This window comes from Urocitellus parryii, chromosome 1, assembly GCF_045843805.1.
Source record: "Urocitellus parryii isolate mUroPar1 chromosome 1, mUroPar1.hap1, whole genome shotgun sequence".
In the NCBI taxonomy this organism is placed as follows: domain Eukaryota; kingdom Metazoa; phylum Chordata; class Mammalia; order Rodentia; family Sciuridae; genus Urocitellus; species Urocitellus parryii.
Genome location: NC_135531.1, coordinates 82,955,371 through 82,981,449, shown reverse-complemented (window position 1 = coordinate 82,981,449; position 26,079 = coordinate 82,955,371). Strand labels below are relative to the sequence as shown.

The window sequence follows — 26,079 nt, the reverse complement described above, 5'->3', positions numbered from 1 at the left end:
GGCAAATTTTAAAATAATATTGAGTATATCATGTTTTATGCAAACTGGAAATTTTATTTCTTCCTTTACATTCTGTATACCATTAATTTTATTTTTTTTCTTCATTAAACACAATAGAACTTCCAGTATTATTTTGAATTAGGGTCGCAAAAGTGAACATTCTTACCTTGTTCTTTATCTTAGAGGGAAAAACTTTTAACTTTTGCTGCACTTCTTTTAATAAATCAATTTTATCAAGCTGATATAATTGCACTCTATTATTTTTTTCCCAGAGAATTGTTAATCATAAATCATTGTTGAATTTTACAAATTCTTTGGCATCAATTGATATGATCACATGATTATTACTTTTTTATCTTCGGAGGTAATGGAGTACAATTTTTTTTGTGTGTATGTGTGTATGTGAAATTTTTGATTATTGAGACAGCCCTGCATTCCAGAATAAACCTCACTTTTCAATGGTTTATACTTCTGACATTAGTTCATTCTATTTGGTGATATTTTGTTAAGAATTTTTGTATTTGCACTTGTAAATTATATTAGTATGTATTTTTAGTCCTGTCATTATTTTATTTTTGTTTCAGGGAATTACTGGCTTCATATGATGAATTGAGAAGTGTCCCTTTATTTGGGAATAAATTATCTAGAATTAACTTTAATTATTCTGTATATGTTTGTTAGAATTCCCTAAGTGAAACCATTTGGGCCATCAATTTCAGTTTTGGAAATTTTTCAATTAAAATTTCAATCCCCTCTGCCCTAAATTTTAAATTTCCCTAATGGTTATGGGGATATTCAAATATAGCTCTTCCTAGCATCCCCTTTTTTGGCTGTAGTGTCTATTGTGAATCCTTTGTTTGTTTGTTTGTTTTTTCTCCTCCTGGTATTGATAACATTTTTCCACTCAGTTTTATTCTTTGTCAGTCTCTTGTTAGATGTACTCAATTTAATTCAGTTTTTCAAAGAACAAATTTAGTTTTCATTACTGTTTTCAATTCATTGATTTGCTTTTTTTTTCTTCTACTTGTTTTAGGCTCCCCCTACACACACACACACACACACACACACACACTTTTTTTTTTTTCCTGAGACTTCTTTAGTTGGCTGATATGGAAGCTTTGACTATCAATTTGAGAGTTTTCCTTTTTTCTAATGCACACATTTATTTTATTTTATTTTATTTTCTGTATTAGTGATGGAACACAAGGGCACGTTAACACTGAGCTCAGCCCTCATCACTTTTTATTTTTTATTTTGTGACAGTATCTTGCTAAGTTGCTTAGGATGTCATAAGTTGCTGAGACTGGCCTTGAATTTGCTATCTCCTGCATCAGCCTCCCAAGTCTCTGGGATTGCAAGTGTGCACAACTGCACTTGCCTTAATGTGTGCATTCTATTACTATGAATATTCCTCTAAGCATTGCTTTAGCTTTTTTCTATCATTGTGATGTATTACATTTTCATTTTCATTCTATTTAATGTACTTAATGCTGTATATTTCCTCTTTGGTTCATGGATTGTTTGAAAGTTTGTTGTTTAATAGTTTTCAAAATTTGGAGATTTTTCTGTCTTCTTTTAATTGGTATTTGTTGAAGTCAGAATGCATATTACCTAACATATCAGTTCTTTTAATTTTAGTGAGGTTTGCCTTATGGTCCAAAGTATGGTTTATCTTGCTGTGTGTTCTCTAGGCACTACACAAGAAAGTATATTCTTTGTTTGGTGGAATATTTTATAAATGTCAATTAGATGCTTTTGGTAATTAAAGTTGTTAAGTCATCCTATATCCTTGCTAATTTTCTAAATAGTTGATCTATGAATTGTTTTTAGAGGTGTTGAAATAATTAATAAGTATAATAATTAATAAGTATAAATAATAATTAATTAGTATATATTAATATAATATTAGATTATATAATAAATATTATAATTATAACTTCATTATTAATATCAATATTAATATTAACTAATTAATATTATTAACATTATTAATAATATAACAATTATTATAATATATAATAATATATGATATATTATATTACTGATATTAGTATATTAATATATTATATTGATATATAACATAATAATAAGTATATAATATAATAAGGAGTATGATAATTGATAAGTATAATAATTAATAAGTATAATTGTGGGTTTTGCTGTTTATCCTTTCATTTCATCTGTTTACGCTTCATGTTTTATAGCTCTTTTGTTGGTGAATATGTATTCAGGATTCATATGTCTTCCTGGTAGATTGACTGTTTTCTCATTCAGTTTTTCTGTATGTCTGGTAAATTTCTTTGCTTTGAAGTCAGTTTTGTTCTAATATTAATATAGCTATTCTGAATTTATTTTGATTAATGTTTGAATAACATTTGGATAAATTTGAACCTACCCACATCATCTTGAAGTGAAATTCTTGGAGATAGCACCTGTTTGGGTTATCTTGAAGTGAAATTCTTGGAGATAGCACCTACTACCCTGCCAAAGTCTGTCTTTCAATTATATTCAGACCAGTTAGATGCAATATAAGTATTAACATTTAAGTTTACACTTTTATATTTCATTTTGTAAACACAAAGTGTTTGGTTCTCTCTCTTCTTTATTTCTCTATTTTATGCTTCCTGCCTTCCTGTGGGATACTTGAACAATTTTTAAAATTCTATTTTATTTATCTATGTTTTAAGTACCTTTCTTTGTTTAGCTTCTTGAGTGTTTGCTCTAGGTATGGATTCTATGTACATAAGTTATCATAGCCTTACTTGATATTATTCAGCTCAGGACCTTATTTAAAACTTCTGCAATAGCTGTGCTCCCTAATGGCTTGGAGGTGGAGGTGGGTGAGCCCAGATTACAAAGAAGTCAAAGTTCTACTGTTAGCCTCAAGTAGTACCCAAGATGGAAACAGCCTCCTTGTTGTTGTCGAGTAGTAGTGGCAGTTCTGGATCTCCACCAGAACATCAATGATTCCATTCTGTCTGAGAGGGAGATGAGTGACTCCCTATACTTGTCCTCATGATGTCTTTGACACCACGGAGGAGACATATAGCCTAATTCCCCTGGGCTCTTCTGAAAGTCCTGGCTTCACTAGCCTTCTTCTTACATCACCTAATCAGAAAGGGAAAGGAGTGCCTTATTGATACATGAAGAAGGAAATGCAGGCTACTGCTGAAGACTCACTGGCCAGGGTGGGGCTTATTACCTCTCAGTGGAGATCAAACCCTGTATCTGTTCTCAGCTTTCTGGCACCAGCTTGGAGGGGTGATCTGGGCACTTTGTTGTAGCTTCTTTTTGTGTATTGCCGGTGTGGGTGTGCATGCAACTATAGCTTTTTTGCTGTGGTATTTGACTAGAGTGGTTATTGTCCAGAGATTTCTTCCATGGCAGACTATGCCTTTCCTTATCTTTTGTTAGAATAATCAGGTATTTTTGTGGCCATTTTTTTTTCCTGTCTTCACCTTTTGACATTTAGCTCCAACAGTGGCATACATGAGGCAAAAATAAAACCTCAGGAACTCACTATAGTGTTGTTTCTTGAGTAACCAATTATCACAAGCTGGTCTGTCTTCTCTTCAGCTTCAGTCACATATAAACACACACACACATGCACACACATATACCAACACAAGTGCATATTGTTCTGGACTTTTAGTTGTACTTAGAGTAGGAATAAAGAAAAACACATCTATGCCCTCTTCTCAGAGAAATCCTCTCTGTCTGTTCTATTTATCATTGCATTGCTAGCATTCTGCATAATTTTGGGGAAAATATCATCACTCAGAATATACTTGTTGAGTGGCTAAGTGAGGGACATTTGACCTATAGTCTAGATAGATTTGGTTATGTGTTAGTAACAAATAACACCAAGATCTCAAGAGCTTACAGAAGTCTTGTGGATCTTGCATTAACTGTGTTTTTTACAAGTCAGCCACAGCTAATCTCTAAGCCATCTTCTGAAGATTCAGGTAAATTGAGCAGCCACTATTTACATACTGCAGGTTGTGGGGGAAAAAAGATGACTAAACAGTTTCAGGTTGTCGAAGCAATTGTCCTGGATTGAAGTACTTTCCTGGCACTCACCTGTCGGTGGGTAAAGCAACTCATATTTTAAATGCTAGCTAGGTGAAGGAATCCTAATGCCAGTGGGGCAGCGGAGTCTAATCTTTTTCCTAGACGAACGGAAAACAACTTTTGGATAATAATGCAGCCTATCACATAATAAAATTTTAAGGGTGAATAATATGATGTTTAGGTTTATTGCAAAATTACATACCAACAAGTAAGGAAATGAAATTGGGGCAAAAGATTAAAAAAAAGATGCATCATGGATTGATAGTTGTTGAAGTTGATGATTGGCTTCAAGGGAGTTCATTATACTCTTCTCCATTGTATTTGTTTCAGTCTTTATACAGTAAAAAAACAAAAATTAGTACATATGGAGACTGAGGAGTAAAACAAAGAATTTTATGAGAAAATTGATAATATCTGAACAATTTATATTGTAGTCTAAGAGATCAGAAAAAATTTCTGTAAAGTGCAAGGTAGTAAATATTTTTGGTTTACAATGATACTGTCTCATTGCAATTTACTGTTTTGTTTTATAGTATGAAAGCAGACATAGCAACCCAGAAATAAATGGGCACAGTTGTGTTTCAATTAATTCTTATTTACAAAAGATTCAGTGAGCTGGAATAGATCCATGGGTCATAGTTTGCATTCTCTGGTCTAAGTGCCTGCTGTTTTTTGGAGCTGTGCAGTGCTACTTTCCTATGTTAGAAAACAAATATAGTGTCTCTGGAGTATGCCATCTGCCTAAAATTTAAACTACCTTTATGAAACAATGAGTTCAGTGGGACCAGAAAGTAGATTGGTCTTGTTCATTGCTATATTTCCCATGCATTGGGATGGTATATAAAGTAGGTGCTAAATAAATATATTGAAATGAATATATTAGAGGTCCAAAAAATACTTAAATACCCTTTAGACAAAAACTGTGAACTTTTCATTGCTAGAGAAAATCATAATTTCTTTCTTTGTTTTTTTCTTTCTTCCTTTATTTAGTTAGTTAGTTATTGGCGGACACAACATCTTTGTTTGTATGTGGTGCTGAGGAACGAACCCGGGCCGCACGCATGCCAGCATGCCAGGCGAGCGCGCTACAGCTTGAGCCACATCCCCAGCCCCCCCCAAAAAATCATAATTTCTCTTGAAACCTTTTGCTTCCACCTCTACTAGACTGGAAGAAAGAGTTAGTTATCGCTTTGTTTATTTTCTATCTAATATAGTATGTATAGCTATAAATGGAATAAAGTAAGTATCAATATTTGGTCACTCTAAAAGAAATTGTAGTTGATATTTTAAAAGATGACAGTTATGTATTGCTAAAAAATGGAATGTGTTTTCAGATTTTGACAGCTTTCATGAATGCATCAGTAAATTTTCACAGGAAAGCTACATAGTTCAAGAAGGTTATTGAACAAATTGATGAGATAATAATGGCCATTGGACATAAAACTCTTTGATTTTATTCTCTTCATCTTGTTTCTTTATCTCATGTAGCAAAATAATGGACATTTTTAGCATTTTCCCATTGTATGCTACCACTTTCTTTATTCTAGATTGGATTTGGTGTACACCTCAACTACTGTCTCTCAAGTATCTTTAACCCACTTTTCTCCTAGCTATATTCCTTTAGCAATACACATTAAAAAGAAAACAAAACATCCTTTTTGACTCTTGTTTTATTTACAATTAGCATTCTGTTTCCTTCTGATAGTTGAAAGAAGAAGAAAAACCAGAGTCACTGTTTTGTAGAAATTGTGAATTCAAGGTGTTATGAGTATTCCTCCAGTTAACAGCTCCATCATTCTTCTCTGGGTCTTTTTTTTTTTTTTTTTTTACCATCTTTGGCTACATTTGAGGAGAGCACATGGAGATCATTTGCCTTGAATGCCAAGGAGGAGTCCTTTCAGACTGTTTCCTGCCTGTATAGAGTTGGGAACTCAGGGTCATGTAAACACTTATCAGTCATAATTTCTCTTAGATGTTGGGGGTAATTTTGGCACTACAATTTTTTAAGAAAACATTTCTTACTTAACTGATTTCTAATATCAATTCCACACTTACTTGGTTGGTTTTTAAATCATATTCCTTTTAGATTTAGTATATGCTTAACTTTTTTCTGGGAAGGGAAGATGGTGGTACTAGAGATTGAATCCAGGGGCAATACCACTTTGCCACTGAGATGCATTCCCAGTTCTTTTAATTTTTTATTTTGAGACAGGTTCTTGCTAAGTTTTTTAGAGCTTGCTAAGTTCTGAGACTGGCCTCAAACTTATAATCCTCCTGCCTTGACCTCCTGAGTCACTGGTATCTCAGGTGTGTGCTGTTGTGCCCAGATATTTCACCTTTCTTATCTTTCCGAACATCATGTCTTTCTCTAGAGTTTAATAATCCTGTCAGTCTCACTGAAATCATAATTTTACTTTGACCCATATTTTCCAATTAAAATTATTTGTTTCACTTTAATCCTTTCAGTCCTATAAGTAATGAATAGGACCATATTTGATCTTTTATAGGATCAAGATGAGAGAAGCAATTGGTCTTCCCTTCTCCTAAGTCTTAGTCTTTCTATTTCCTTTCATTTTTACCTAGAATATTTAGCAAAGATCCAATGTCTACCACAAATTTTGTTGTTGCTTGTTATTTGTTATAGGATCGAGTCAGAAAAGAAATGTACCACGTTTGTGTAGAATGTTAAAATATATAGCTCGTAAAAGGGTTCCGGCACACCAGATTTCACCATTTTCCAGTATATTATCCCACATTTTATGGAGAACAGGTATTTGTTAATTTAAGGGATGGAGGAAAGAAGAAATAAAGGAGTGTTTCAAAAACGTAAGGAACAAAGTTAAATCACATATTTATTGAAAGAAGTCTAAGGATACTTAATATTACGAAAATGCTTGTGGAGTCACTAGGAATAATATGTGGAGGATTTTTATTTTGAATAAGTAGGAAAATTATCTATATCAACGCCACTTTATTTTTGTAGATGATATTTCCTATCATTTCAATGTTATTATCAATCTAGTCAGGTTTCCAGGTTGAATTTCATACAAACAATACATCTGTAACAGAAGTATTTAGAGGTTTTTTTTTTTTTGATGTTTTATGGACTTGGTGTTACTAAAATATTATGTAACAATATGATTGGACATTTCTAAATTTTTGTTTTATGGGTGTAGTTTAAGTGCTATAATATTGTGATCTGAAACACCATAAAATACTATTGCTTTTGTTTTTGCTAAATGCACCCATATTCAGGTTATATTTTTTTGTGATAAATATCTGGTTCAAAATGAAGTTTATTCTCTAGATCTAATGTATCACTTCAATTTCACTAGTACATTGTTTAGTTTGTTTTCTACATATTTGTTTTCAGTTTGATCTGTTGTATTCTGACAATTTCAATTTTATTTTGCATTTCTGTATAATTTAAAAAAATGTTACTGTAGTATTTCATATAAATTCTGAGATTTTCAGGCTTTAATTTATATATTATAAACTACCACTGCTACTATACAAACTTAGTTTTTTGGGGGTAGAGGAGTCATAGTTTGTTCATCTTTCCAGTAACTGAAATAGCTGTGGCTCATATTAGCTATTCTGTAAATGTTTAATAATTAGAATTAGCACCCAGGGCTTTTTTGCTATGAAATCCAATTTAATCTTATATTTTCATAGTAACCCTTCCTTTTCAAAAATTAATTTAAGAACTATAGTATGGACCTTGTAATGGATATTCTTCTTTTGCTCATTCAGAGCCTGGAGAGAGAGAAACTAAATGACCACACTATGTGTTAGAGGCAAAGTTGGTCCTATTATTAAAATATAAATATAATAATTCTAAGTCCTATGAACAAAAACCTGATCTGAATCTACATAATGGAGTTTCACAACCCTCTGTCAGATTCCCAAGTCTAAGTCAGTCCATGGACTCAGAATTCATTATTCATGGGAAAACAGATCTGTTTGGAGGACTTTACAACAGGGCCAGGAGTATGTAATATGTCTGTTCTAAATCCATCTTGGATGGGCTTGAAGCCTTTCAGCAGAATGTTGACAGGGAAGGGAAGTACTGATCCATCATCGGGCAGAATTTGTGAACTAAGAGCTGTTATGGTTAGAAGGGCTAAGTACCAGTCCCCAAATAAGATGTTAAGCCTGAAGTAGAAGCTTATCCTTAAGGGAATTAAAGAGTTTTGTGACACCATCAAAGATCTGAAATAGTGGTAGAGTGCTTGCCTAGCATGTGCAAGACGCTGGGTTCAATCCTCAGCACCACATAAAAACAAACAAACAAATAAATAAATAAATAAAATGAAGGTTTAAAAAAAAAAGATCTGAAAGACTTAGAAGTAGTGAGTTCTAACAATATTTCCCCTTTTTTTCTACACAATTTTCTAGTGCAAATGAAAGATAAAGTAATGGAGCATGACGTAGATCATTGTCAACATAGTCTGGTGACACTAACCACAGTTGGTGCTATCTCCGAAGGAAACCAAAATAGTTTTAGATACTTAATATGTAGCTATTTACATTATAGATGTTTTCTTTGACTACTGCAAAGAATATTAGGGTGGCCCACTTTCACTCAAAGAGTTAGATTATATTATTATTATCTTATCTCAGTACTATAAGAATCATCTTGATCTCTATCTGGAGAAGTAGTTCTCAACTGGGGCAATTTTCCATGTCAGGAAACATTTTTAATTATTATAGCTGAGAAGGAGGATGCTTCTGGCATCTAGTAGGAAGAGACCAGAGACATTCATAAACCCCATACCACAGGAGAATTCTCCACCACAAAGAATGAGGTGGTCTCAAATGGCAGTAGTGCTAAGGCTATAACTATGGTCTAGAGGTACCATGATCATTTTGTCATTCCACAGAACAGCATGCTGGGTTTTACATTGATGGAATGAAGCTTGTTAGATATGAAGAATTGAAAAGTATTTTAGATGCCTTAGAAAAACATATGCATGCCAGAGGAAAGGAGATAAACCACAAATCCTTTAGAGGCCTACCGTAACAGATAAATTTCTAGTAGTTTGGCAGCCTGGGCCATGTCATATTACCTGATGTGCTTCTTGCACATAAGGAAACATAGTACTTGGTGCACCTTTTAGAGTATTGGAGGCATCCATGACCTCGTTTGTGCACATACATCTGCCCATTTACTAGATAATGCAAGAGGCTGCCAAAGTTTAGTTGGAAGTGAAGCAAAAGCAAGTTCTGCACCAGGTACAGGCAGTGTTTATAGCAGAGAGGATGTAGGAAGCTTCTGGAGAGTCTCCATAGGGAAATCATAGGGATATCAAGTTTTTATAGTAAGACTATAGTGTCTCCTGCCTACAACTGTTCTTCATTTGAAAAGCACATCTTGAATTCTGCCTAGATACTAGTAGGTCAGACTTAAATATGCTTACCTTCACCATGTGACCTGTACTTCCCATTATGAAGTATGTGCTTTCTGTCAAACAAAGCATAAAATTAGATGCACGAAGTAGCATTCATTGTTAAATGAAATGAAAGAAGTAGTTATGGAAATCATAAGCATCTATGTGAGCAAGCAGCTCACATAAAACTATCCTATTTGCTTTTAGTGTCTTGCATTTCCCATTTGAAAATGGAGAAAGGTCATCATTACAGAAATTAACCAAGCCTTACTACAAAAACTTAGATGTCCTCACTGTAAGGACCTCACAGAGATTTCCCCATGACTGGCAGGCAGAGGAGGAAGTGTAGCTTGCTTTACAGAGTTTGCAAGCTTCCTGGCACCCAATACTAGTAGCTGTGAATAACAGCTCAGTCATGTTCTACAAGGCAATGATAAACACAAATTCACTTAGATAAAGGGAAAGAAGGCCCTACCTTTAAGATTATTTTAGCAATTGACAAATAATTGAAAACTATAACTTAAAAAATCTGGCTTTCACATAGTGACTGCTACTGCTCACCAAGCAGTGCTTACAAGCTCCCTTGGGCACCAAAAGTACCTATAAATTTCATACTAACTTCAGAAGATTTCTCTGTCTTTGTAAAACCCCCAATCTTTCCTTTCTTCCTTGGACATACCAGAGGCTTCCCTGGCCTATGCATGTGTGTCACGCAAGAAAAAGGAAGGGGTGTGTCTATGTGCTTGATATTTACTTAAATAACTTGAGATGGATATTAAAAATATTTCTATAATAATTTCTATCAAGATAAAATGACAAACATTTCTGAGATAATTATTAACAGTCAATCTGCATATCTAAAATACAGAACCTTAGGCTAACTGGATATTAAAAGAACAACAAAAAAAATGCTGAAAAGAAAAGAAATACAATACCATCCATTCAAACTCTTAGGTCATGGATTCATTCATCCGTACTCATTGATTGTTTCGATGCACGCTATACCCCTTATTAGTTTCTAGGAGGGAGCACACAAACTACTCATTTACCATTGTCAACTCTGAAATCATTTAGAAGTGCTTCTAATGTGTGACATACAGTGTACTGCTGATATTATCTGCAAAGTATCTCAAGCCCCAGTGCCTATGGTTTAGAGTCTCTTCAAAGTCTTGCCTATGCTGTATTTTAGGGATGACTCATTAGGTCATATTTCCTTGGTACCCAGTTATGAAAAATTAATTTACATTCATATTTTTAGATTTTACTGTCATTTCCTCAATCTTACATTTGCATATTTTGTTCCACAGCTTTAGTTTTCTTTCTCAGATACTTCAATTATATGTATAAATGATCTCCATTGGCTAGCTTATGTGTTAATTTTTTTAATCACTCTTTTAATTACTTTTCTCATTTCTATTCAGTATGTCCATTGCTCTATTTTCTTAGTCCCTTTACATTGGATCTCTTTACATTGTATCTTCATTTCTATGGAGTTTTATTTTTTTTTCTTTTAGATTTCCTGCCAATGCATATTTCATCTTTTTTTAAAAATTTTGTTTCTGCTTTGCTTTCTTCTTTCACATAAACAGTTGCTTTGTTTCAATATGAAATTTATGTTTAAAAATTTTCCTCTGCTCCATGAAAATATTTTGGGACTAATGCCCTAATATTAATTTAGTTTTAATTCTTCTATTTTTCTTCTCAGATGTTTCTTTCTAATGAATTGGTCATTACATTTGCAAAGTTTTGAAATGGCTAACGGAACGTATAGAAAGACATTTCTTTTGGCCTAATGTTAATTTAATATAATTATGCTGCTGTTTTTTTCTTATAACATCTTTCTAAGAGGCTGCAGTAGCTGTTTTTTGAAAATTATTTCATTGACTCAGTTCCTGTTAGGCCCCCAGAGATGGTGAGTAATCAGGCTGTCATCCCAGGCAGGTGGGCTGTGCTGGTAAAGGCTACCTGCTTTTCAATTCCCACAAAGAGCTGCCTGTGAGAGTCTTTGTGTAAACTCCTCCCACTCACACTACTTAAAGAATCAAAACTGCTTTGCTGCTCCCTGGCTCATTTCCTGTTGCAGACAAAGGATATGAATTTAGACTTGGGAGTATTGCTGGTCCTCACCTGCAAGAAGAACATTTTCCTTTCTGCTGTTTTAGATGCCACCATCCATTTTTGTCCTGTGGAAGAAGGACCCTTCCCTGAGCCCAGTGCTCAAGAGGGCCCCACACCTTGCAAACATTGACATTCAAAGATCTTTTATTTTTCAAATTTTATAAGAAAGGTTTGAAAGACTGGTAACAGGGTTCTTGAAAAAGGCTGTAAAGGAGATGCAGAAATGAGCTGAGCTCCTCAGGAAGGAAGGTGCTCTTGTGACTGGGGGGTGACCAAATATAACAATCCAGCAGGTTTTTCTACCCTGTAGGGCCTTGTCTGGGAACTAGAGAGTGGGGACAGGGAAAGAAAATTACACTTTCCTGGAAGAGAGAAAGTGAGGCCACAGGAAAGTTTGCCAGCTCAATCTACCTGATGCAGGTAATTAAAGTGAGTGGGTTCTCTGTAAAACCTTGCCTCTTCAATCCAACCTGGGAGACTCAGGCAGCTCCTAGAATTCTCTCAGAAAAGAGACTGGGGGAGTGGAATTCCACTGCCCTGACGCAGCATCCATCCTTCCCTACCCCTGGCTACAGGATGGGCCAAAGGGAAAGAGATTTCTTCAGCTTCCAGGTGTCTAGGGCAAATGCTTGGGAACAAGGCTGTGGGTCTCTGGGTCTGGGTGGGATTAAGGGTTGGGCTGAGCTTGATATTTAACTTATAAATATTCTGACAAATGGTATGTGGATTTTGTTCTTTTGCTGCAGACTCTGCAAATATTATAGGCAGGACCTGCTACTGGATTCTCTATTAAGTGAGATTCTAATCTGTGATTTTAATGGCAACCCTATTCGGAATTCATAAACAACATAGGGGCTCCACCTTGTGGTGTGTTGTCAAATAACATGCCTCTTTTTTTTGTTGTTTCAATTTAGATTTTTAAAAATTTACATAGTACTTTACATAAGTATGGGGGACAGTGTTATAATTCACATGCAGACAGTGTGTCATGATAAAGTCAGTAAATTAGTATTTCTACGTTCTGTTAGCCATTTCAAAACTTTGCGATTAGTATTTCCACATTTGTCATTTCTTTTTATTTGAAGCCTTTAAACTCCTTTCTTGAGGGTCTTTATAACCTTTATAGTAGGTTGTTGTCGTAAACTAATATAATCTCCCTACTGTAACGGAAAGCTTAGTTCTTGTTCCTGATGTCAATCCAATGAGAATACAGCTTTGAGAAAAAGGAAAAGGAAGTTTATTGCTGTCATATCAAAGTAGAAACACAAGGGAACACCTGTCAAAGAGGCTGTGATTCTTCTGCAGGGACTGAGGTGAATCAAAGGCTGCATTCCAAGTGTTCTCTGTTGGAGTTGTGATTGACTTGTTAATTTGGGCCATAGTCATTTCTGAGATCTTCTGGTTCCATCCTCAAAGTCTGGTTTACTTTGTTCCTTTGGTGGGTGTGTAGTCAAGGACAGATAAATCTGCCTAGGATGGGGAAGAAGGGTAATCCTATTTCCCTGGAGGTTAGGGAGGAAGAGAGATTAAAGAGGAGCAGAGAGAAAAAAAAAAGAAACATGCCCATGTAAAAAAATAAGTTGCAGTGGAAGAGCAGTAAAGGCTATATTCAAAACATAAAGTGGTCCTTCGTTATACTACTGCGCTGTGAAACACCAGAATTTATTCTTCTATCTAACTGTATTTCGGTAGCCATTATCCAATTCCTCCCTATTAAGCAATGTTGAGTGTTTTCAAAACTGATTTTCCACTGAAAGTCAAAATCGCAGGTTCAAATAATTTCCTCAACAGTATACACAGAGTTGTTGAATCCATTTTATAAAATGATATTATAACAGTCCAATTTAATAAATAATTTATTAAGTTCTTCAGGTCCACATTCATCTCTGAATGGAGGATTCCTTGGTAGATTGACTGTACTCTAGAAATTTTTTTTTTTCAAACAAGATTTATTCTATGAGGTTTAAGATGTGTTTAAACACTTGTTTTTGTCTTTATATCTGAAAGAGTTTGAGTATAAAGTTTGTGCACACTTACTGGGTTTTAATTTGTTTTGATATAGTGGCACTTTACCACTGAGCCTTTTTATTTTGTGACAGGTCTCTTGAGTTCTTGAGGCTAGCCTGAGGCTAACCTTAGCCTTCCAGATTTCTGGGATTTTTAGGCATACACCACCATGCCTGCCAAACATACTGATTTTTATCTCCCTCTGCATAAATAACTTTATCTTTGTGTCTTGTTTTTCAAAATGCTATTTCTTTACCTTCTAAAATCCAGTGAATTTGCAAGGGAATATCTTGGTTTCAAAAATCCTGCATCACATTTCACTCAGACATTCTATGTCTTTTTAAATTATAGATTAGTCTTCATTTATTTCAGGGAAGTTTCCTTATTTTACCTTGGTGTATGTGTGTGTGTGTGTGTGTGTGTGTGTGTATAATATTTATTTCTAGATGATTAGGTATTTCTTTGCATTTTTTGAATCCTTATATATAATATTCTCTCACATTTATAAATTGTGGTATTTTAATTTTTCTTTAATATTCTTCATGTTTGCATCTTCTCTTCTTATAATTTTCTTAATCTTTATTTCCTTTTGATCATTCCAGTGTGATCCTCATTTCTGATAGTTTTGTTGTTTTATTTTCATGTCTTTTCTGAATTTTATCAGCCCATGTATATTCTTTCCATATCAGCATGCTTCCATGAATTTATAAGCTCTGTATGAATTCTCAACATTAAGAGGTGATTTTCAGTATTATTTTTTAAGTATCATAATGTGACTTTATTTATTTTATTTTTATAAAAAATTATTTATTATTCGAAATTGTTATACATGAGAGCAGAATACATTTTGATTCATAGTACACAAATGGAGCACAATTTTTCTTTTCTCTGGTTGTACACAAACTAGACTTCATATATGTACCTAGGGTAATGATGTCCATTTCATTCCACCATCTGTCCTTCTCTATCTCCCCTCCCTTACCTTTCCTACCTTTGCACTATCCAAAGTTCCTCCATTCCTCCCATGTTCTCTCTCCCTACCCCCCTTATGGATCAGCATCCATTTATCAGAGAAAACATTCAGTCTTTGTTTTTTTTTTGTTTTTTTTTGTTTTTGAATTGGCTTATTTCACTTAGCATGATATTCTCTAGTTCCATTCATTTACCTGGAGATGCCATGCTTTTATTCTCTTTTAATGATGAGTTATATTTCATTGTGTATATATGCCACAGTTTCTTTATCAATTCATATACTGAAGGGCATCTATGTTGGTTCCACGATTTAGCTATTATAAATTGTGCTGTTATAAACATTGATGTGGCTGCATCACTGTAGTATGATGTTTTAAAATCCTTTGGGTATAAACCGACGCGTGGGATACTGGGTCAAAGAAACAAATAACCAAATAACCAAAAAACAAATAACCCAGTCAATAAATGGGTTAAGGAACTGAACAGACACTTCTCAGAAGAAGATACACGATCAGGCAACAAATATATGAAAAAATGTTCAACATCTCTAACAATTGGAGAAATGGAAATCAAAACTACTCAAAATTTCATCTTGCTCCAGTCAAAATATCAGTTATTAAGAATACAAGCAACAATAAATGTTGGTGAGGATGTTGGATAAAAGGCACACTTTTACATTTCTGGTAGGACTTCAAATTGGCGCAACCAGTCTGGAAAGCAGTATGGAGGTTCATGATGTGATAATTTAGAAACTACATTCTTATGATATTTTTATGGAGAATTCTGTCATACAATTTGCTTTTCTTTTTTGGTTGTTATTTATCTTTCAATGAGGTGAATTATTCACTAACCAGCTCTTTGTAAGATGTTTGCAGTAGGTTTCATTACTTAACAGAAACTTTCATTTGGGGCTGTAAAATGGGTTGCAACCAGCAAAGAGACTGATGCCATCCAACTTTAGAAAGTCAAAATATAATCAAAGTGAAGTGATTGAAAAAAAAAAGTAAGGACTATGTTAAGCAAAAATCATTTGTAAGCTAGATATTTACTTGATGAATTGCTGTAGATTCACTTTTTTTTTTTTTTTTTAACTAAAGACACTTGCTCAACAACAAGGAATAGCACCAGTTGTACCTCATCCAACTCTTCGCTTTCTAACTACTTGTATGTCTTCATCTTGGGGCAACTGTTGCTGGGGACTGGAGGAACCCCTCTCTACACCCTGGGAACAGCCTTTATTGATGATTCTGTGCCCACTCACAAGTCTTCTCTCTACATAGGTAAGTTTAACCTCTAATATAATCATCCCAGGATCATTTTGTCCTATTGTTTACTTTATGAGTATACTTGATCTTTGTCAAAAGGTAAAGAAATTTGGTTTTCATTTTACAAGTAAAGCAAAACAGGCTTGGTAAAAAGTTATTTGTAATGTCATAGGCATTTCCACTAGGAAAATGCAGTATTTCCTTTATTTAACTATTTGCTGCTATAACCAGATGATTAATAAAATGCATAATGATTTTTGCTTATATCCTCCTCTGGGCATGCTAACCTTCCTGGATGGAAAGAACCACTGGAGAAGCCTTTTGTCTGGGTTGCCTAAATCCTGGGGAACTTACACAGGGTGTGGGAATTGTGACTGGTTACATCTACGTTAACTTGAATAGACTCCACAAAAAACAAAAAAACAAAAACCAGAGGGTGTGTAGAAACTCTTAAATTTTCATTTTGGATTAACACTTTTATATGAGTGCTTTTTTTTCCCCTTTGTGAACTAATTCTAGGTAAAATTCCTTCTCTGAAGTCTAGAGCTAACCAGACTATGCAAGGTGCTTCATCTAATTATTGCCTGATTATTTTTTATATGAATTTTCTCTTTATTGTTTTTTATTCTATCATAAGAAACTCATTGCTGTAGTACTGAAAGTCAGTGTGTTCGGTGTGGCCCTGACAGACTACTAACTCTACCTGGGCACATCCTTTAATTTTTTTTCTTTTTTTTTTTTTTTGCCTCCAATGCTGGCAGTTGAACCTGGGAGCTTTGTACAGTTAGACAACCATTTTATCACTGATCCATATGCCCAGATCTAGGTACATCTGTAATATGGAAACTTCTATAGCAACTGTGTGCTTTACAAAAGTTTTAAGATGTCCTTACAAAATTGTTGGTTTAACTGAATTGGTAATCATTTCTTTAAAAGATCACCACTAAGCTAGGCATAGTGGCACATGCCTGTAATCCCAGCAGCTTGGGAGGCTGAGACAGGATGATCATGAGTTCAAAGCCAGCCTCAGCAAAGGTGAGGCACTAAGCAACTCAGTGAGACCCTGTCTCTAAATAAAATACAAAATAAGGCTGGGGATGTGAGTCAATGGTTGAGTGCCCCTGAGTTCAATCCCTGGTACCAAAACAAACAAGCAAACAAGATCACCACAAAAAAGAATTTATAAATTACTGATTTCTAGCATTTTTAAGATGCCCTTTTATTAATAAAGTATTTTTGAGTATGAATTCTTTATATGTACACAACTACTTATGAATTATATAGTTTAATATTTTTACTAAAGTATTTTTTACTTTTTAAAATACAGCTGTATTATAAATTAAGGAAGTTGGCAGATAGATAAAAATTATGTTTTCAGATCATCTTCCATGAGCTTCATTTTGGAGACTTGATTTAGTACATTAGTCATTTTTTGCCATTGAGATGTACTTAGTTTAGGTAAAAACTTAGTTTAGGTAAAAACTAAGTTTCCTCTTCTTTTTTGTATAAGAATGAAAAACCCATCAGTAGTCTGTAAGTTGGTAATACAGTTAATTTTTTGATACACAGGAAAATGTTAAATATATAATAGACACAAATAAGTTCAATTAAATCTTGCCTCTAGTTAAAAATAGAGAATGTCTAAAAACAAGAGGTTTAATGAATGTCTATTAAGAAATGGAATTAACAGCAGATAGAAGTTTCAAAATCCTTTTGTATGGCAATTTAAATACTCTCCAAGTGGGTGCAAAGTAAGGAGACTTCTTGTTTCATATTGTTTTATTTCCTGAAATTGTAAACACTAATTATCATTCATAGTACAGAATAATAGTAGATGTGCTACTTATGCCACCAGTGAACGTAATCTAACTTTCCATGGAGTTGCAATTATTTTGGCTTGTTGTAATTATTATAGTTAGACAGATTTTCTACTGACATACATTTTAGATTCCTTAACATAATTATTGATAAAATGATACCATTCAAATGGTATATTTATTGAATTTTTTTTTGTAATTTTGAAGTAGACTTCCTTAGTTATATTTTTCTATAGCAAAATATTTGTCTTTTTTCACTGTTGTTAGAGATGTAAATAAAGTTGTACATTTGGCTCTTTCCAATGTCTGTTTTTTTTCTTTCTTTCTAGGAATCGGCTATTCTATGTCAATCTTAGGCCCAGCCATTGGCTATGTTTTGGGAGGACAACTGTTAACCATGTACATTGATGTTGCTATTGGAGAAAGGCAAGGCAATATCTCTTTTTATTTCATTTGAGTCTATTTGATTTCAATATACTAACATTATAGATCATTTTCACTGTACTTATTCAATATGTCGTGGGATTTTTAAGCCACAAAACTGACCATATACAACTTTTATATGATATCTTATTCTGGCTGCATTGCTTCATAAACAAATACCATACCATCTCTTGGTGTAATAATGTATTTATTCATAAATAAGGATATTTAATAGGGTTATGTGGTTAAATTTTTAGAAATACATTTTTTTTCTAAGATTTCATGCATTGTTCAAAATCAACAATTCAATATAAAGTAGTCATGTTTTCTGTAGATTTAGTTGGGGACAGCTAGCCTGAAGTATCTGATGGGGCTTTGATTCTCAGAATAAATTTTCTGGTAGCTCTGATAATGTCATACAGATTACAATTATAATTATAATGTCATAGAGATCACTATTTTAATAACGTGGTAATATAATAATAATGATATAATATTTATCCTATACTATATTCCAGACAGCAAATGTTTCCAATAAACATAACTTACATGTTTTCTTACTTAATCTTCCCAATAATCCTTTAAAGCAGCTGATACTTACAGGTTGGTAAGTAGCCACAACATTATTGAAGTAGATCTTTTAATTGCAAAATCCACATTACCTGTCTTTACCTTTTCCTGAATAGACAAATTAATGACCTTTGCTGAGAATCTGTTTTTTCATTTTACCATTGGGAATCATAACTGCACAATCCTTTGCTTGATTATAAGCAATGAATAAGGAAATGTGGTCCTTCGTATGTGATTTTTTTTCCCCTAGAGTTTTTAGTCTTAGTATAACCTTTTATAGACTGTGATAAGTTAAAACAAAACAAAGAAAAAACCCTCAAAATGGTTTAAAGATTTTGATGCAATACCTAGAATTCTGAAACTACTAGTGGAAATATAGGGAGAGTACTTCAGGATACAGATTGAGAAATGATTTTTTGGGTAGGACCCCAAAATTTCCGGAACAAAAGCAAACATTGACAAATTGGATTACATCAAATGAAAAAGCTTCTACACAGAAGAGGAAACAACAGACAACTTTACAGAATGGTAGAAAATGTTTGCTAGTTACTCATTTGATTTAGGATTGTTAATATCCAGATTTTTCTTAGGAACACAAAAATTTAACACAAGTTATTCAATTAAAGAATGGCAAATGATCTGAGTTAGAAATGCTATTATACAAATAATTTGGCAAGAATGTGGAGAAAAAGGAAACTCTTATACACTGTGGTGAGAATGTAAATTTGTATAGCCACTATGGATAATAATAGTATGGAGGTTCCTCAAAAATGAAAAAATGGAGCTTCCAAATGATCCAGCTATGCTACTTTGGGTGTATATACAAAGGAAGTGAATGTAGCATAAATCAGAGATTTCTGCATACCCATGTTTGTTACTGCACTCTTCTCAATAGCCAAGATAGGGATTCAACCTAGGTACAGATAAATGGACATGTGAAAATATTTTATACACACACACACACACACACACATATATGACAGGATTAAATAAGAAAATATATATACACATATATATTTATGTGTATGTGATGTGCGTGTTTACATATACATATATAATGTATGTACACATATATATCAGAAATAAGTACATATATATGAATATTATTCAACCATAAAGAAAAATAAAATTCTGTCACTTATAGCAAAATGAATGGTATTGGATGACATTATGGTAACAGAATAAAAGCCAGATACTGGAAGAAAATTATCACATGCTCTCTCTTATGTGAGGAAACTGAAAAACAAAATCAACTTGAAAGTAGAACAGTGATTTCTAGGGACTTGGGATGAGTGCCAGCGGACAAGGGGAATAAGTGTAAAGATGGGTGGGTGGATAGGATCAAGGTACACAGTATGCATGTGTGGAAATATCAGTGACTCCAAATCACTTTAGAAGAGTTTAAATTTAAGTAAATGCCAAATGTGAAGCCCTGAATGTGGGCTTTCAACATAGGTCAGTGATTTTTTTGTGTGAGATACATTTAATTAATTTTAAATAATTATATAATAATTTTAAATAATTTTAACATAGTAGAGGGTAAAAACAGTGATAGTTTAATAAAGAATCCTCAGAAATTCTATATATATGTTTTCAAATATCCATCATACTTATTAACTGTTAAATATTTTAAAATTTTATGTCACATTTATTGTTTTAAAAAACTTTGTAAATAATTATTCATTTAACTTATTAATGTCTGCTACCATTGTCTGATTATCAGAAAGGCATCAATAAAAATTTGGTTATTATGATAATATCATACTTGATTCTCTTTAATTTTCGAGTCTATGCTTATCATAACTGAGTTTTAATTAACAACATTGACTTGGCTTTTACCTCTTTTTTTTTTTTTTTTGTTTAGCTCTGGTATCACTGAGGATGATCCACGATGGTTGGGGGCTTGGTGGATTGGATTTCTCATATCTTGCTTCATTGCTTGGTCTTTGATAGTACCATTCTCTTGCTTCCCCAAACATTTACCAGGTAAAAAAGTTTTCTTTAAAACCAGAATGTTTTTTTCCAATTCTAGCAAGGATGTAGTTTTCTTTTTTTGGTAAGGAGATCGAACACAGGGCCCTGTCCATTGAGCTAAACCCCCAGTCCTTTTCTTTTGTGTATTGAGGCAGGATCTCACTAAGTTTCTTAGGGTCTCACTAAATTGCAGAGGCTAGCTTTGAACTTGCCATCCTCCTACCTCCACCTCTAGAGTTGCTGGTTATAAGTGAAAGTCACTGAGCCCAGCCAGATGTTGTTTTCTATACGACTAATAAGATTGTACATTTGTCCACTTTGCTTTTGTATAGAATCTCAGTTGTGTACATATGTAAACTTTTGAATACATAACTTTATTTTAGACAATTTTTACTTGCAATTTTAATATGCATGTATTTCTCATTAATATATATATAATATGCAATTTTAATATGCATGTATTTCTCATTAATATATATATGTATATATATACATATATATATATATTTATTTTCATTTCCTTACTACTTACTAAATTTGTTTTTTATCTTTTATCTGGAGTCCTGCTTTATTATATTATATTGTAAGATACAATATCTTTAAAACTCTTAGTTTGTATCTTGTTAATGACTAATTTCAAGGAACATTCTGCCTCAAATCCTTCATGTTAATTATTTGTGGTTACAAGTGCTTATTTTTTTTCAATTATCATTGAAGTCATATTGTAATACATTCATTTTTATCATATCTTAATACTAGACATTTATTTAAAAGGAAAAATTTAATAGAAAATAATGTTCATTGTCCTCTGAGATCTTGCTTCTGTATCTGAAATAAGTATATAGAAGTACTTTTCTCTAGGTTGGGAATATTTAGTGATTCCCATTGTTATTTGCAAAAAGATAGATGATTAATTTTTGGAAATGGGCAAAAGAGAACTTGACAGATTAAAAGTAGATGAACTCATTGATTTCTTTTTACTGCAGGTGTCCTCCAATTTATGATTTCATATGTTGACTATTTTCTCAGATTTATTCACATAGTACTATTGAAAAATGAAGCCAGGCCTGGTAGCACTTGTCTGTAATACCAGCTACTTTGGTAGGCTGGGAATTTGCAGGAGGATTGCAAAATCAAGACCAGCCATACCAACGTAGATGTTCAGCAACTTAGTGAGACTTTTACTTAAAAGACTGGGGGATATAACTCAGTGATGAAGTGCACTTGGTTTCAATCTCCAGTACAAAATTAAATAATAAAATTAAAAATGAAAGGGACATTGTGATAGTAAATATTATTTTTCATCTACCAAGCGTCTTAGAAAAAAAGAGGAAAGAAAAATAGCCATAATGTACTTTAGTATATAAAGGATGAGAAAGAGAAACATTTGAAATGTAGACAACATGTATAGGAGATGAGAGCAAAATTGTCTCATTTTAATGTTTAGACTGTTGGAACTTCCTTAGGTAGTGGTAATGAAAGTTAGCTCTTGGGCCGGCCTCATCGCAGACATAAATATTTGTACTATTTTATTGACAGAGAGGAACTGTCCTCTTTTGTTATAGAATTTACATAGCTGTGGAAGTTTGTGTCAATTAAAAAGTAAGCATTTTTTGAAATGGTGAGTGAGATGATAGAGCAAGTACGTTTACTATTTTTTCCCCAGGTACAGCAAAAATTCAAGCTGGAAAAATTTCCCAGACTCATCAGAATAAGAGTAGTTCCTTGCAACACACAGATGAGAATTTTGGAAAAAGTTTTAAAGATTTCCCAGCTGCTCTGAAGGTGAAATAAACTGTTTTCACTTTCACTTTTTTCCCCTTACTTTCCTTCCATCCCTCATCTGCATGTACATAATTCATATGTAAAACACACACACAAACCTTTTTGTAGTATATTTTTGTTTGCTCATTTACTGAAATTCTACCTTTTATCAACATCTCTTCAGATTTAGTTTTTTTTCCCCTTGAGAACAACTATTCCAGAGTAGAATAGCTGAAAAAGCATGAGTTATTTTATTGGTGATATCAATAATCTGTGGTCCCCTTTGTTAACTAGCCCATTTTCCCCTCTTATTTCCCTTATGCAGTGCTTGATCACTTGTCACTGAAGCCTTTTCCTTCTCCCCTCAGCCACCTTTTGTCTCCTCTCCACATGTGCAGATTCTTATAAGCTTGTTCATAACTTAATTCCAACTACTATTATTTTCTCTTACAGTAGCTCTGTTCTGTTTGATATATTTTCCTTAACTTATTTTATAAATTATAATTTACACTACTTTCAAGAATTATTGGTTTCCATTTTTTTTTTTATCCTTATACCTTCTGTGTAGAAATCCCTATACTGATTCAGTTCTCTATGAGTACGGAGTTTTATTGCTGCTTTTCCTTGGATGGGATACCACCTAATATCCTTGAATGTCTGAATAATATTTCTGACTAAATGAATATTTTGAGGGTCATTCCACTTTAATTCCAGTAGTTTTTGGGTACTGTTTGTTCTTTTCTATGTAAATGTGTTGCAGTTGAAGTTCCAGGTTAGTATGATGTTGATTTTCTATGTGTTAATTTGCAAAAATTTTCATGTATCTGATTTCTAGTTAATGCTTAAGCATAAAGATTAGAAGCATTCCAGCAATAAAGATATTTAGTTGTTCAACTTTATTCTAAATTTCAGACTCCTTATTCTTTGAGTGTCATTATGATCCTTAGAGACCAATCTCATCTGTGCTCATAGTCTCAAGGTTTTTGTTTAGTGGACATAAGAATTCAAAACACAATTAAAAATCAAATAAGTGGATTTATAGTACATGCATCTATAATAATAAGTGTGGGTAAGGAAACCTTTCCAAGTGAGCTTCTACCTTCTGTCTCTAGCCTGTTGAGTGTAATAAAGGCATGGTCATGGCACTGATGAAGTCTCTGTAATTCTCTAGATGCTTCACCTACCCATTTTCTCATTAATACATATGTAAATCTATTAATTATCCTTAGTTATATTTTGATACTGGAGAGAATGCTGTAATTTTACAGGCTAATATTGTGTTTATTGAAAGTTTTGATATTTCACAATGCTACCATTTTAATGCTGCACTTTGCAGTATAATCTTAGTTATTCATTTGGTGAACTGTATTTTTTTTCTTTAGAATTTGATGAGGAATACTGTCTTTATGTGTTTAGTTTTATCAACTTCTTCAGAAGCCTTAGTTACTACTGGATTTGCAACATTTTTACCTAAATTTATAGAAAATCAATTTGGACTGTCATCCAGCTTTGCAGCTACCCTTGGAGGTAAAACTTTTTCTTTGTCCTAACTTAATCTAATAATTTTACTTTACCACAGCAGCTCATTTTCAGTAGGATAATATATAATTTTGAATATCTTGCACCTTGAAATTTACACTTTATACTTAAAAATTTTCAATTTCTTTTTCTGTTTTTTAGTTGTAAATGAACACAATACTTTTATTTTGTTTATTTATTTTTATGTGGTGCTGAGGATCGAACCCAGTGCCTCACACGTGTGAGACAAGCGCTCTACCACAACCTCAGCCTCTACACTTTATACTTGTTTGGATAAAAGTTTCTGATTTTATGACAATTCATTGTATGAACCTGAGATAGACAATTCTATCAGGCTAAAGAGAATATCTTCATGTTCAACAGTTAATTTTACTAAACCCTTACTTAATAAAACAACTTTCATTTATGCGGTATTTTTATGTTGGCTGAAAACTTCTGTATGTTAAACCATATTGTAGCTTGCTTTTTACTTTTTCCCAGTTGTCAGTTTGATTTACTCAGTATTCCTGTGTTTTCTCTCTTGCCTTTTTTCTCCTTAGGAGCTGTTTTGATTCCTGGAGCTGCTCTTGGTCAGATTTTAGGAGGTGTTCTTGTTTCAAAGTTCAAAATGACATGTAAAAATACAATGAAATTTGCATTGTTCACATCTGGAGTTGCACTTGTGCTGAGTCTTATATTTATTTATGCCAAATGTGAAAATGAGCCATTTGCTGGTGTGTCTGAATCATATAATGGGTAAATATATTTCAATGCTTTTTTATATTACTATCAGAGTAGCAAACTATGTATGCATTTACAAGTATATGCATTCTTAAATTATAATTAATTGACTTTTTTTTTTTACTTAGAAGGCTTTTTATTTCTATGAAAGAGCATGTGGAATTTTTTGTTTTACTTTTAGTCTGAATAATTGATATCATCTTTAAATAAATTGCGTTTGTTCAAAGAGCTTTTAAGAAGGAAATACCATATACTGGGTGGGCACTATACCTGCCTCAGGGTTACAAAGACTAATACAACACAATATTTGATTAAGAGATTCACACCTACCATGTGAATGTGTTCCCCAAATGTATATGTGTTGAAATAATTTCCATCTTTATAGGGCAATAGTATTTTTTTTTTTTTTTTTTTTTGTGGTGCTGGAGATCGAGGGCCTTGTGCACACAAAGCAAGCACTTTACCAACTGAGCTATATCCCCAGGCCAGTCAATAGTATTTGGAGGTAAGGTCTTTAGAAGATACTTAGAATATGAGGAAGTATCTAAGTACAACCTCCCTGATGATGTTAATGGCTTTATAAGAAGAGGAAGAGAGACCTCAAGCCGGCTTTCTTTCTCTGTCTTGCTTTATGATATCCTCTACCATGCTCTGATATAGCAAGAAGGCCCTTACCAAATACTGAGCAGATAGTGGCACTGTGTCCTTGGACTTCTTGGCCTCCAGAACTATGAGCCAAATAAATTTATATTCTTTGTAAATTACCCAGACTAAGGTATTTTGTCATAGCAACAAGAAAACAAACTAAGATAACAATGTGGGTAGAATTTCACATTTTATTTTCCCGTTAATTTTTTTAAATTAAGATTATTCCATATTATTAAATTTTCTTAATAGTTGGGTCGAAAATAAAATAAAAGATTAAAATGAGGCTAGTCCCAGGTATACCATTGTTGTGTCTACTTAGAAATCTATGTGTATTGTAGAGAAATATGCAATTTGCTAATCTGTGCTATAAATGTGTTTCTACCTCTAACCAGTTTGACTATTTGCCTTTCTTTCTTTGCCTTATTTATCTTTCTTTGAAATCCTAAGACACGAGAGGGTGATCAGGCAGGAGGCATTGCACAGCAGTGCATTTTGTAGTTCACAGTAGTGCTTTAATTATTTCATTAGATGTGCATGAGGCTGTTGAGGGAGGTGGTACTCCAGGTCCAGGACACCATAATTCTGTGTTATTCAGCATTTCAGATGGTAAAATGAATTGTAATTTGTTTGGAAAGTTTGTCAATACCAATAATCATGATTTGTAGTTGTTATTCGCATGTCTATCATTCCTTCACATCAGTGTGATGCCCAGTGTTCTAAAGTAGTGTTTGGTTAAGCTCCATAACATGTATACAACACTTGTTGAATGCTTGCTCTGCAATATCCTTATTCTAAAGGAGA

At 33.3% G+C, this 26,079-nt stretch overlaps 1 protein-coding gene across 1 annotated transcript in view; it reads left to right on the top strand.

The window, feature by feature from the left end:
• Slco4c1 (solute carrier organic anion transporter family member 4C1) overlaps positions 1–26,079 on the top strand; it is a 54,185-nt gene that overhangs the window by 13,373 nt on the left and 14,733 nt on the right. The window contains exons 3-8 of the mRNA XM_026395046.1: positions 15,656–15,838; positions 17,970–18,066; positions 20,498–20,619; positions 22,274–22,392; positions 23,754–23,898; positions 24,450–24,645. Coding sequence (XP_026250831.1) covers positions 15,656–15,838; positions 17,970–18,066; positions 20,498–20,619; positions 22,274–22,392; positions 23,754–23,898; positions 24,450–24,645 — 862 coding nt within the window. The remainder of the gene's footprint in view (positions 1–15,655; positions 15,839–17,969; positions 18,067–20,497; positions 20,620–22,273; positions 22,393–23,753; positions 23,899–24,449; positions 24,646–26,079) is intronic.